The sequence below is a fragment of the Macrotis lagotis genome, chromosome 1, assembly GCF_037893015.1.
Source record: "Macrotis lagotis isolate mMagLag1 chromosome 1, bilby.v1.9.chrom.fasta, whole genome shotgun sequence".
NCBI classification, from domain to species: domain Eukaryota; kingdom Metazoa; phylum Chordata; class Mammalia; order Peramelemorphia; family Peramelidae; genus Macrotis; species Macrotis lagotis.
The window spans coordinates 885,488,710-885,502,566 of record NC_133658.1 but is presented as its reverse complement, the minus strand read 5'-3'; the positions used below and the strand labels follow the sequence as shown (position 1 = coordinate 885,502,566).

The window sequence follows — 13,857 nt, the reverse complement described above, 5'->3', positions numbered from 1 at the left end:
AAAAGGATGAAAAGGATGAGAAATGAATAAATAAAATGTGGTACGTGAATGGGATGGTATGCTACTATGTCAAAAGATAAATCAATTTACAAATTAATTTTACTTCACAAATTTACAAGGCAAGACAACAATGTAGGCAATAATGATAAAATGATTAAAGGTAAATGTTGAAAATTTACAACAAAGGCATGACTGCAACAAAGATATCTAGCTCATTCCTATGAAGGGGAGGGAAAACAAAACAGCTGATTTTAAAAAAAATTTAAATACTATCTGATATTTTTCCTCATGACTTTTTTGTCTTTTTATCTTTTAAGAAAATTCTTTTCAGAAGGATAACTCTCAAGTAAGTGGAATGAGGATGTATATAGAAGAAATGCGCTACTGTTGTAACTTCCCAGTATAAAATTCTTAAAGTTCAGGAAACTGATTCTCCTACCCTACCTTCAAATTAAATTCTTCATTCTTTATTTTATCAGAATCTCTATCATCTACCTTGGTAGCAATCACAGCACAATAGATAATATTCTAATGCCTACAGTACTCTTTTACCTAATCAAATATCTTAGAAGCCCCATTCTTTCTCTCTAGCTACAACTCATACCACATAAATAGTATAAATGTTTATTATTTCAACATCAAGGATTTCTGATATCTGTAATAATACTTTCTAGGGGAAATGATACTGGACAAGTAATCAGGTTCATGGACAAGGAACTGTTCTTTCCTTCTCTGGCTCAATTTTCTGGTTTAGGAAATGAACCTGACATGGCTATTATTTGCCTTGCTCACAGTACAGCACTCTGTCAGTGCTAACATATTATAAAAATGCAAACTAACATTAAGAATTAGCATTATGAATTTCTACACCAAGGGGCATCTAGGTAGCACACTGGATAGAGCACCAGCCCAGGAGTGAGGAGGACCTGAGTTCAAATCCGACCTCAGACACTTAATAATTACCCAGCTGTGTGGCTTTGGGCAAGCCACTTTGCCTAGCAAAAAAACAATAAAAAAGAGAGAATTATCTCTACACCCTATTACTATTTGCATTGTTGCTTCAATTCCACAAGAATCTGTCAGTGATTGCCACTTCACTCACACATAAGTGTTTCTACACTGAGCTTGAAAACTTCCAGGGAGGTAATGTCATGAAAAACACATAAACAGGATTTGAGGTGGGGGTGGGGAGGCATGGGGATAGGGATGCCAGGGGGAAGGGGGGAGGGGGATGGCAGCAGGCAAAGATATCACTTTCTCAACTGAAACCTTCTGGATCCGGGAGTTAGAATTGGATCAGGACAACTGGAGATGGTCCTGGATGCAAAGCAATCAGGGATAAGTAAGTTGCCCAAAGACACAGACAGTAAGTGCCAAGTGTCTGAAGCCAGATTTGAACTCTGGTCCTCCTGACTCCAAGGCTCCACTGTGCCACCGAACTATCCAAATACTCATGGTTCTCAAGTCATCCACTGGACCCAGATGGCTCCAGAGTAGAAAGTAAGACTGGAGACTTAGCACATCTCTGCCCCACCCCCCCAACTCTCCACTCAAATCCAATTTAGATGCTTCTCCTGGTGTCACCTTCCTAATGCCATGGTCTTCTTTTTTCCTTTTTTTAGGTTTTTTTTTTTTTTTTGCAAGGCAAATGGGGTTAAGTGGCTTGCCCAAGGCCACACAGCTAGGTAATTATTACGTGTCTGAGACCGGATTTGAACCCAGGTACTCCTGACTCCAAGGCCGGTGCTTTATCCACTATGCCACCTAGCCACCCCTTGCCATGGTCTTCTTTGAGAACTCAGACAGATATGAAACCTTTGAACACACATGACAGTTTAAGAGTTAAATGTGAAATTTAATAAATAATAGGTATGGGGCAGCTAGATAGAGCACTGGGCCTGGAATCAAAAGGACATGAGTTCAAATTTAGCCTAAGACATTTAATACTTTCTTAGCTGTGTGACCTTGGATGAATCAATTAATCCCAAGGCCTTCCAAAAACAAATAATAATAGGTATAATAATCTAAACACATGTGATCAAAAGTGACATATTTTTCTTTGAATAGCAATATCAGACATGATATGGGAGCTATTTAAATTGCAGATCAATTTACTATATAGACAATAATATAATATATTGAATTAGGTTACAAAAATCTTTTCTAAGGAAAACAGGGATTATAGTGTTGTGTTTGGCTTGAATGATATAGCTGCAATCAAAGAACTTTTTAAAATTAAAAAAAGAGATACTGTTATGATTCCAGAAGTACCAGAGAGAAGGCAGGTTGTAAGTCATGATGTAGACTTGATGACCCATAGGGTACATAGTGTGATATGTATCTTCTAGGCAAGGAAAAAGAAATTATTTTTTGCCTTGACTACACCTATTTGTCATGCAGGTTTTGTTTTTAATTTTTCAAGTCAGGGGAGGAAGAAAGAAGGTAGAACAAAGAGAAGAGAGAGCAAAAAAAAAAAAAACCCTAAAACCGAACAGATTTTGTTAATTTATTTAATTTTCTAAATTGCTATGAACCAAAAAAATTCATCATCCTAAAACCTGACCTTCAAAAGGCAAAATTATTTTTGAATAGTTTAAATGAATCATTCAAAATTCCATTTTTCCATGTTTCCATATTTCTTCCTTCATCATTGCCCTACCCACTGAAAACGCAAGAAATATGATATCAAATAAGTCATGTAAAATATATTTCCACATTTGTAATGTTGCAAAAATTAAAGTTGCTTTAAATTTTGAAAAAGGATAAAAGTAAGAAACCTAAATGAATGGGTAAAAAATCTTAAATCTGTATTCAATTCCATCAATCTCTGGCTGAAAATAGCAGTGCTTTTCATAAAAAGTCCTTTGGAATTACTGTGGATTATTGTGATGATCAGAGTAACTAAGTGTCTCATAGTTCATCACCAGTAAAATATTGGTATTACTGTGTTATCGTGACTGCACTCAAGTTTGTTCTGCTTCAGTTCAGAGACACCTACCCTGGTTTTCTGAAATCATTCGGCTTCTAATTTCTTATAGGACAATTGTATTCGACAACAAACAAAAACCACAACTTGTTGAACCATTCCCCAATTGAGTCAAACCCCTCCCTTCAATTTCCAATTCTCTGTCACCACAAAAAAAGCTACTAATTGTAGAAGAAAATATAGGTTCTTCGCACAGAACTAGTAAGGGTAATGCTGAGTTAAAAGGGAATAAACAATTTTGTAACCTTTTGAGACCAGTTCACAATTCCACCAACAATGTATGAGGGATTCAATTTTTTTCAGACTCCCTGCAGCAATTTTCATTCTCCTTTTCTATCATATATTAGTCAATCTGATGGAAGTGAATTGGTATCTCAGAATTATTCTAATTTACATTTTTTTAACGATTAGGGATTTAGAGCATCTTTTCACATGACCACTAAAAGCTCTGACTTCTGAAAATTTCATAAAATTGACCATTTATAATTGAAAAATGTCTTATTTTTAAAAATTTGGATCAGATTTCCAGATTTTTGCAGAACAACATTTTTATCAGAGAAATTTACCTGAATTGTTCAGTATTTCTGCTGATCAATAACAATGCTACCAAGAAGAATTATTAATAAAAATATATTCATGCTTTTACGTCGAAAAGGACTAAACAGTCCAGCTTCTAATACAATGAATCAAAGTTTATGTGAAAACATCAGAAATTCAAATAAAACCATTTTGCTAGCTTCATGACCTCAAAAATAATAAAAAATATATCTATCTATACATATATACATATATATGTATTAAATAATGTATATATAAATATACACACACCCCTACTTACACACAAATATTTTATTATTCACAGAGACTTCAAAGAATGCTGAATTTCCACAACTTATTTTCATTATAATACTTTGAAGTTTATTGTTTAATAATCTACTGACCAAACAGTGTATTGTGAACATTCCACTGGCTACTCAGAGCCAAGACACACCAAAGAACCCAAAGAGTTTAGCTGTTATCACTGATCTGAAATTAAAAGGACCTGAGCTTGAAATTCTCTTCAAAATTTGTCATTCAACAGTTATATAAGAAATATAGAAGGAAATTTTCCATAGATAGAAAAGAGGAATATGAAAAGATGAATTATCAATTCCTTACCAGGTCAAAAAAATTCTAAAAGTCTGTGAAATACCTGAAAATTTGGAGAAGTTAAATACATTTAGATTTCTGAATTAATAGTTTTGGTTTAAAAAAAAATCTGAGTATTCCAAAAGTTTGCTTACGCCAAAGCCATTATTTTTTTAATCCTATATTAAGTCATATAAACTTTATTTAAACTGTTAATACCTACAAGCAGTGGGAGGTAAAAATGTCATGTTTCTTACCTCCTGGTCTGTAAACAACATCATCTTCAGTAATGAACGATGTTATCTCCCCAGTATCTGTCCTTTCATAACGAGATTTCTTTTTCGGGGGTTTCTTTTTATTCTTCTTTGCAGACTCCTCTGTTGTGGCACTATTATTGTCATTGTCCTCATCTTCACTGTGGTCACTTTCTGCATAATTCTTGGCTCCACCTTCCAACGTGCAGCTTCGACGAGGACGAGAATTTTCACTCTCTCTTGTTTTGTCCCTCTTTTCTCTTTCCCGGTCCCGATCACGGTCCCGGTCCTTTTCTTTATCTTTGTCCTTCTCTTTGTCAGCTGTCATGATTCGCCACGTGCCTTCTTCTGTCCTCTCACGGCTGGGCCTCCGTGAAAGGTAGACAGTGAGCCTGGGCTTCAGTCTTCTGAATTTCTCACTCAATTCCAGGAAAAATCCAACCACTCCAACGACCCCACCGTTTCAAAAATAAAATCTGTTCAGGAAAAAAAAAAGAAAGAAGCAGTGAATATTGTATTTTGACTTGCTTCCACAACCAATTTCATCCTAAAAACTTTTCTAAAAAAAGGTAACGGGAAAGTCTATATAATAAAACTATCAACCATTCTCAGTACATTAACAGCTAAAGAAAGACACCACAGAAATATTTTATTAAAAGAACCTTTTAAAAGAAAGTTTTAAATTATTTTTACTTCTGAAAACTATTGACAGATAAGAAAAATAATAATGAATTAACAGCTGAAAAAAAACCACTGTCATGGAAAACTAAAAGTTTTAAAGGTTTCCTGATAATTATTAATAAGAAGCATCATATAAATGCTACCTAGTCATCATTACTAATAGTAATAATAATTCTCACATATTCACTTATTTATATAAAATCTTTCTCCAGTTTAAGCTCAGAGTGACATAAAGGTAAACTCCAATTTCTCTAACAGTCACTTTTTCATTAAAAATGAATGTAACTTGGGTGGCTAGGTGGCGCAATACATAGAGCACCAGCCCTGGAGTCAGGAGTAACTGAGTTCAAACACAGCATCAGACACTTAATCATTGCCTTGTAATAATAATAATAATAATAATAATAATAATAATAATAATAATAACAACAACAATAACAACAACAACAATAACAATAATAAGTTGTAAAAATAAATGCAACTGAATCAATTTTGCTTAAGAAAACAACTTTATAAAGAGAACAGAAGGAGGGGAGAAGGGTTAACATTCTTGTTTGCATTCATGGAAAATGTAGCTTGTAACCCTGATCTGGGATGATAGTTGTGAACTGTCCTTTCTAAAACCCATTATGAAGATTCATAAACACCTCTTCCTCAAGAATTTTATAGCAGTTTACCTATAAGTACCGTATAGAAGATAAACTAAAAAAAAGTCTAAGATCTGGTAGAAGAAATTATGAGAGAAAGAAGAACAAAGAAATTTTCAAATTATCACAAAGGGGAAAAATAAAGTGGGAAGGGGGAGAAATGAGCTATTTTTAAACTGAAAAGGCAATCAATACCAATATAATAGCAAGTACTAAACAATGTCTGTTTTTCTCATTCAAATGAGACTTTGATAATGTAAGAATCCCCCATCATGTGTGTATGTGTGTGTATATATATATATATATATATATATATATATATATTTATTTGCAGAGTAAATATTGTTAAATTACAAAGGTCAAGCATTTCTTGAAAGATATGAAAAGAAATCCCCAACATATCCTTTTGGAGATCTGAAGGCTGACTGCTGTTACACATTGCACACATTTTTAGACTTTTTCAATGTACTGATCCATTGTGTTGACTTTTTTGTTTTTTTTTTTTTAATCTCAAAAAATACTATTTGATATATGAGATGGCTCACAGAGCAGGAGAGAGAAAAATACTAGGGGAAGTTATCATACTGTCAAAAAGAAGATATCAATTTGTCCATGAACACACAGATAATATTTGTACCCAAACATGTTTATGTTAACAACTGAGTTAACAGAGAAGTAGTTTATTTATATTGAAAAAAGTTTATACTACATCACTAGTGAATATTTAGGATGAGAAAAGAAAAGTCAATAAAGGAGTGAAAAATCAGATAAAACATCAAAAGCGTCAATGTAATACTATGTCACAAAATATTACAAGATCGAGAGGCAGATTTCTGGAAACTGGAAAGTTCAACAGAAAGATTCTCATGATTTCATTAATATTTGAAAGAGTATTGGAAGCTGATATAATGTGATTTGTATGAACTACAACCTTCAGTACAGAAAAAGACCACATCTACCAAGCAAATGATGTATGGCATGAAATATAAGATTATATTTATTCTAGTGAGAAGTATGCTAGTGAGAAGTATGCTATATGAAGGCAAACTTCTCTCTTGCCTTTACCGAAAGGGTTCCAGGCCTTGTAGGAAACAGAACCATTAGAGATGGTCTGGCTACTGTTGTTTGCCTAGCCTAATAAATTATTCTAAAAGGACTTATGCTTCAACTTCTCTTTTGCCCTCTCTCATTCTCTCATTTTATAGCAGTGAAAAATGGAAGTCAGAGAAGAAATGAATATTCAATTCTGTAAAGACAACAGAGTAAACATCTTAAGAAAATTAAGCAAAACTAATAATATGCCAGAAGTCATGACATCTGTGATAAACTTGTTAAGAAAAATTCACACATACATATAAAGACACACACACACACACAAATACGATATATATTCTCCTATCCTTTTATATCAAACCAGACATATAACAAGACATCAACACAAATCATTCAAACATCACTTAATTATGTTGTACTATGGCCATGGTGCTAAATGTTTTCAATCACTATCTCACTGGATCCTTACAACTATCCTGAGAATGTGCTCGAAAGACTGTCATTTTACAGGTGAAGAACCTAAAATAAACTGAGATTAAGTGACTTGCACAGAGTCACGAAGTTAGTCAGAGGCCAAGCTCATAAATGAACTCAGGCCTTCCGCTAGTCACTCAATCTGGATTGCCTCGTATCCAGGGTCATCTCCAATCTTCCTGACTCATATTTGGACAATGGACCAAGACATGAGATCACCTCCCTGATGTCATGGTCTTTGTCAAGAATGAAGGACAGAGGGGTGGCTAGGTGGTGCAGTGGATAGAGCACCGGCCTTGGATTCAAGAGTAGCTGAGTTCAAATCTGACTTCAGACACTTAATAATTACCTAGTTGTGTGGCCTTGGGCAAGCCACTTAACCCCATTTGCCTCATACACACACAAACACACACACACACACACACACACACACACACCCCGAATTAAGGACAAACACTTAACCACACACATAGTCCAAAGATGAAGTTGCTTACATGACGAAAAGCAAGGAGTCCAGTGTCATTGTCAGTTGGTGGTTGTCCTTCATTTTCAATGAGTACCAAAATGACACAGACTTTTGGGGTCAAGTATATAGGTTGTGGTTGATCAGATAGATATAAGCCTAGAAGGTTTTACAACAGGATGGGCACATACTTTAACATTTGGAGTGGAGTTGAGACTCTCCTGTTTCTTTTGCTCTTCTGCAATTCTACTTTGCTGACAGAGAAAAGAATGTATTTAGATAAGGGCATGCTATACTAAGTAGTGCTAGAGTAGTGTTTCCCATGTCTCAAATTATCCATGAAATGGTTTACACCCTTATTGAATATATCCAACAACACTGCTGAAAACATCAAGCATTGGAGCAATCAAAATTGGTTTGTCAAAAATGATGGTGAAATTCAAAAGCTGCTAAATGACAATAAGAACTTCATAGGGTTTGCCAGCAGGATACTTAATCTCTAAGAAGGCAGTGTTTAACTCTGTCCAAAGCAAACTGAAGGCAACACTTACAGAAGCAAGATTCCAGGCTAACTAAGAGGGCAGAATGAAATTCAGTAATACTCTTGAGAATAACAATCCCAAGTGCAATTACAATGCCCTGAAAGATATTTATGGGCCAAATACCCAGCTCAACTATTCAGTACTGATGGAGTCAAAATGAATAGCAATAAGGACATCATGCTAGAAAGATGGGTTGAAAAATTCCATAATGTGCTCAACAGATGGTCATCAAACAAACAATGCTGAAGTCACTAACACCGGTGTTCAGGTGAAGTCAATCCCTCTCCACCTGAACTTCCAACAGGAAGAGGTTTTTGAAGTCTTATGAGCTCCTCTCATCATGAAAAGTGTAAGCTGATTCTTTTCCAGGATAAATTTACAAGGTGGAGAATCCACACACATACACAAAAACTGACATTTTGGGGGTGAACGGACAAGCAGAAGTTATTTCCCAGACATCCAAAGATGATTCAGTAGTTCACCTCTATAAAGGAACAGGAAATGGTTTCTCTTTAACAATAGTAGCAAGGGGGCAGAGCCAAGATAGAGACAAGAGCAGATCCTGTCTTAGGCATTCTTTCATAAATCTTCGAAACTAAGGACTTTAACTAAATTTTCAAGAAACAGAACCCACAGAGGGACCCAGGGAGGCAGTTCTCCTACTCAAGGTAACCTAGAAAAGAGCAGAAAGGCTCTGCTCCCAGGGTTGGAGGGGCGGCCCTCCAGAGCTAAAGAACTTCAGCCTCCCGGAGGGGGCACTGGGGCCACTGGGAGCCATGGCTTACAGCAGCAGGGGAGTCTCCTGAGCTACGCTCTGGGGTGCACTAGGCACAACTGGGGGGAACACCAGGGGACCTCTGCCACAGCGGCACGTAAGCCCAGCCCTCAGGGCACACAGCAAGCAGCTTGGCCAAGGCAGTCCAGATCCAGGAACAGAAGCAAGCAGAGCCGGTAAGCAGGAGTCCCCAGGGCATGAGCCCATTGAACCTAGGGAGGGGAATGAAGAGAGACTGCAGAGCTCTGTCAGGACTCTGGGGCTCTGACCAATTTAAGATCCTGATCGCAGTCTAGGCCCAGCAGGGCCCTCCCCACCTCAGCCCCGTGGCAGACAGGAGCGCATATGGTCATTCACAGACCAGGAGGGAGGACAGAGCCTCACACACTGAGACCCTTGTGGGAGTGTCCCAAAAGCTCAGGAAGAGCCCCCCAAAACAAGCTTAGGCTGGTAAATTGAGCAAGCAGAGGAAACAAGAGAAACACCATTGAGAAATACTTTAAAAAGCAGAATTGGCCAGATGGAAACAGAGATAAGAAAACTCTCTGAGGAGAACAAATCATTCAGACAAAGAATAGAACTCAGGGAGATTGATGAAACAGCATATATACTCAGTGAGGTATAGGCATATGGAGTAAGAAGAAAAGAGGGGGGGACGGGGGAGAAGGTGAGTGATGGAGGAGAGGATGGGCCATGAGGGGAGAGTAGTCAGATATAACACATTTTCTTTTTTACTTCTTGCAAGGGGCTGGGATTGGAAGGCCTGCCCAAGACAACAGGGCCAGGTGGATGCTGGGCCTAAGGGGTGGTATGGGGGCTCAGGGCTTCTTGGCCCCAGCACCAGGGATCTGTCTGGTGCGCCACTCAGTGACCCTACAGCAGAGTCAGAGTGAAAGGAGAGAGAAAATACAGTATGTGGTAGGAGAAATACAAAAGGAGGGAGTTGTGATCAGCAATGGCAACAGTGGAAAAATATGGAAGTAACTTTTGTGATGGACTTATCCTAAAGAATGTGATCCACATGACAGAGTTGTTGGAACAAAGACTGAAGCACATTTTTTATTATTTTTTTTGGGGGGGGTGCAGGGCAAATGGGGCTGGGTGGGCTGCCTGGGGCCGCAGAGCAGGGTGATTGTTGGGTGTCTGAGGCCGGATTTGGACCCGGGTGCTCCTGGCTCAAGGGCCAATGCTCTGTCTCCTACTCAGCCACCCCTACTATTATTACTATTTTATTTTGGGTCTTTTTTTTTCTTTTGGGGGTTTTTGCAGGGCAGTGGGGTTGAGGTGGCTTGCATGTCACATGGCTGGGTGAATGTTGGGTTTATGGGGCCAGATATGGGCTCACGTGCTCCTGGATCTAGGGCTGGTGCTCTGTCCATTGTGCCACCTGGCTATACCTACAATTATTACTATAATTTTTTTTAATTTTAATTTTTTTCTCTCCCCGTTACTTTATCACTCAAGTGAGTCTATATTTGGGGGGGGGGGGGTACTCCGTTTACTCTTAAGAATATTTTATTAATGTATTAAAAATTATTTGTACAAAATGAGAATAAATAAATATTAAATATTAAAAAACTGGTGGCAAGATTCTAGCTAAAGTCCTGAAAAGACTGATCATTCATATACAGAGAATCTGTGGAGTTTTAGTAAAGACCAAGGACTACTGCCTTTAACTTGGGGGGGAAAGCTGTTATCTTTTTGTGCAATTTTCTGTTTCTTCTACTTTATTTTCCTTCCTTGGGGATACAATTTCTCTCTCATCGCATTAAAGCTGAATCAATGTATACAATGGAAAAAAATGTGGAGACTGACAAAATGCCTTCTGTGGGGGTGGGGGGAGGGAAGCAAGATTGGGGGAAAATTTGGGAAGCTCAAAATAAAATAAAATCTTTCTGGAAAAAAAGAATGATCCTTCACCTGGAAGATGGGAAACGACCAGAGAGCCTGAGAAAGAGTCAATGACCGGTTAATATGGTGTTTGCTGCCTGATAACTCTAGGAGACATGCCAGAAGGAGAACAGGTTGCAAACAACTGAGCTGACCAAGGCCTTTGATGCTGTCAATTATGAGAGCTCCTGAAAAATGATAGCAAAATGTGGTTACTCAGCAAAGGTTTATCAGGACAGCATACTTGCATGTGTTTTGGATGATGGGTGATGCTTTAGCACTTCTCCAATCCTTATAGAGTAAATGGAGGGGGTAAAAGTATGAGATGAATAGGAATCTGACAGTTTAAAGTCAACAAAGGCTTTTTAAACACGATTCTGGAGATAACAGGGAGGCATTGGAGTTTATTATTTTAGTAAGAAAATGATTCAGAAACATCACTCTGATAGCTGAGAGGAAGATAAACTAGAATGAAGAGAAACTCATTAGCCAACTACTGCAATAGTTCAGGATTAGGTGATTAACGGTCTACACCAAATGATTTCTATAGAACAAGGATAAAAGCAAGAATATGAGAGATATAATAAAGGGAAAATTAGCAATGCATGGTCATTGATGAAATGCATAAGTTAAGAGACAGGAATAAAGGATGATATTAGAGGCAAAGCTGGGTAAATGGGAGTGGCACTATTAACCAAAGTAGGAAAGCTGAAAAGAAAGGACAGTTTTTGGAGAAATATGATTCCAGTATGAGGGAAGCAGAGTTTTAAAACATCTATAAGTTTGGGATAATTGAGAAAGATTCAAGTCATGAGAGGTTGGAATATAAGGGTATATCAAGAGATCATGAAGGGAAATAACATAAATGGAAAAAAGTCAACCCAAGATAGAATTTGAGTGACAAAGATTTTAAGCAAATTAAAGTGAAGTGTTCTCATAGAGACATGAAAAAAATCAGAAAGTAGTGTTATAAAAACAAAGAAAAGTCAATGAACAAGCTGTCAAAGGGTACAGAGTTCAAGAGATATGTAAGAATTTAGAAAAGGCCAATGAATTTGAAAATTCAGAGTTTATTGGTAATGTCCTACAGACCAGTTTCATTTAAACAATGCGGCTGGAGCCCAGAATGCAGAGGAGTTTAACAACAAAAGAGAGGGAGAGATACTGGATGACAGCTAGAAGGAATGGTCAGCTTAAGAAAGGATGATGGGAGGGGAGGCTAGCTGGTGCAGTGGATAGAGCACTGGCCCTGGAGTCAGGAGTACCTGACTTCAAATCTGGCCTCAGACACTTAATAATGACCTAGCTGTGTGGCCTTGGGCAAGCCACTTAAACCCCTTGCCTTGAAAAAAAATCTAAAAAAAAAAAAAGAATGGAAGCTCCTGGAAGACTAGGTGTGTGGCCTTGGGGAAGCCACTTAACTGCATTGCCTTGCAAAAACTGGGAAAAAAAAAAAAAGGATGATGGGGTGAAATGATAGTGTTTCTAACAAGTTAAGAAAGAAGCCAGTAAACAGGGAAGTGAATGAATGTTAGAGACAAAATAGGATGAAAAGAGAGGGAACAACTGGCTAGAAAAAGTGAAGAAGAAATATTCTGTTGTGGTGGAAAAACTGATGTGTTGAAAGGGATAATGAATCTTTCTTACAAGAGAGGTTCTAGTTGAAATTGTTGAAATTGAAGTGGAAGTTAAGCAAGATTTCTTACATTTTTTTCTAGTTTGGTTTCACAGCATACGTGGGGGGGGGGGGGGGGGAGAGAAGCATTATATGGTGCAAATAAGCCAAAGTTGGTTTGGAAGTGCAAAGTTTTCAAACTAATGAAGAGGCTACTAATTTTAAAAGGAGAGTATAGGATTGGTTTAGCACAAAATTAGAATAAGAATAAGAAAGTAGTCAATTCCTGGGAACAAATTGAGGACTAGAAGGATTAAAGATCTCAGTGAGGAAATAGAATAGGATGTGGAGTGGGAAAGAAAGGAGAGAAATTGAATAACAAATAACAGATTAAGAGTTTATGAACACGGATGTTTATACCTCTTAGCTAATGAAAAAAATCAAAGAATGACCATGGCAGGAGAAGATTGTGGGAAACTTCTAAGTTGAAGAAATGTGACATTAGGGAATAGAAATATAAATGTTGATGAAGTACCCAAGAATGAAGGCAGGGGTTGGAGAAGAAAAAGATGTCTATCAATCTTTGACCTTACTGAGGATTGAAGAAGTGTCTGCAGACATTGGCTATGAGAAGAATCTTGATTGGGTAGTATATTAAAATTGAGTAAGTTTACTGAGTGATGGTGGAGGGGAGTCAGGAAGTGGCAATGCATAAAACAAGGAGTAGTCCATCCCTCCAACTATGACCAGTGAGTTGAGAATTTCAATTAAAGTACAACTAGTGCTGAAAAAGGTACCCTTGGGAACTGTGTCATCAGAAGGGAATCAGGTATGAGGGCATACAAAGAGGGAATGAGGATGGAAGGGAAGATTTAGGATGAAAATGACTTTGTTACCTATGAAGAAGGCTAGTTGTGGACAGGGAATTCAGGAATATGGGGGAAAAGAGGGGAAGAAAAGATGGGCAACTTGTGATGGGAATAAGGAATCAGTCAGTGTGAAATGAGGAAAAATATAAATGATAGTAATATTTCACACCATCTATAAACATGATCCAAAAAAGGCTTCAATGTACCACAAATATCTTAAAAACCAAACTTTTTCCTAGATAAGACTTTGACACTAGATATTTCAATTTTCAGGAACATATTTCAAAGACAGGGAGACTTACTAGAGAGGCATGGAATTTTTTGCTCTCAATGAATCATCTCTTTAGGCAGTAATAAACTCAAGTCTCTATGGGCCACTAGTCTTAGCAATTAAAATACACAGAGAGACATTACTTTTCCTACTGGGATTTATGGTGGAGCATATGTATTTTCTCACCCAGGTGAAAAAATAATATCAAC

At 37.4% G+C, this 13,857-nt stretch overlaps 1 protein-coding gene across 10 annotated transcripts in view; it reads right to left on the bottom strand.

Moving 5' to 3' along the window:
• Window positions 1-13,857, bottom strand: part of RERE (arginine-glutamic acid dipeptide repeats) — a 570,111-nt gene that overhangs the window by 359,481 nt on the left and 196,773 nt on the right. For all 10 annotated transcript variants that reach the window (XM_074218548.1, XM_074218539.1, XM_074218549.1 and 7 more), the window contains one exon: window positions 4,372-4,844. In XM_074218548.1, coding sequence (XP_074074649.1) covers window positions 4,372-4,696 — 325 coding nt within the window. In that variant the 5' untranslated portion in view covers window positions 4,697-4,844. The remainder of the gene's footprint in view (window positions 1-4,371; window positions 4,845-13,857) is intronic.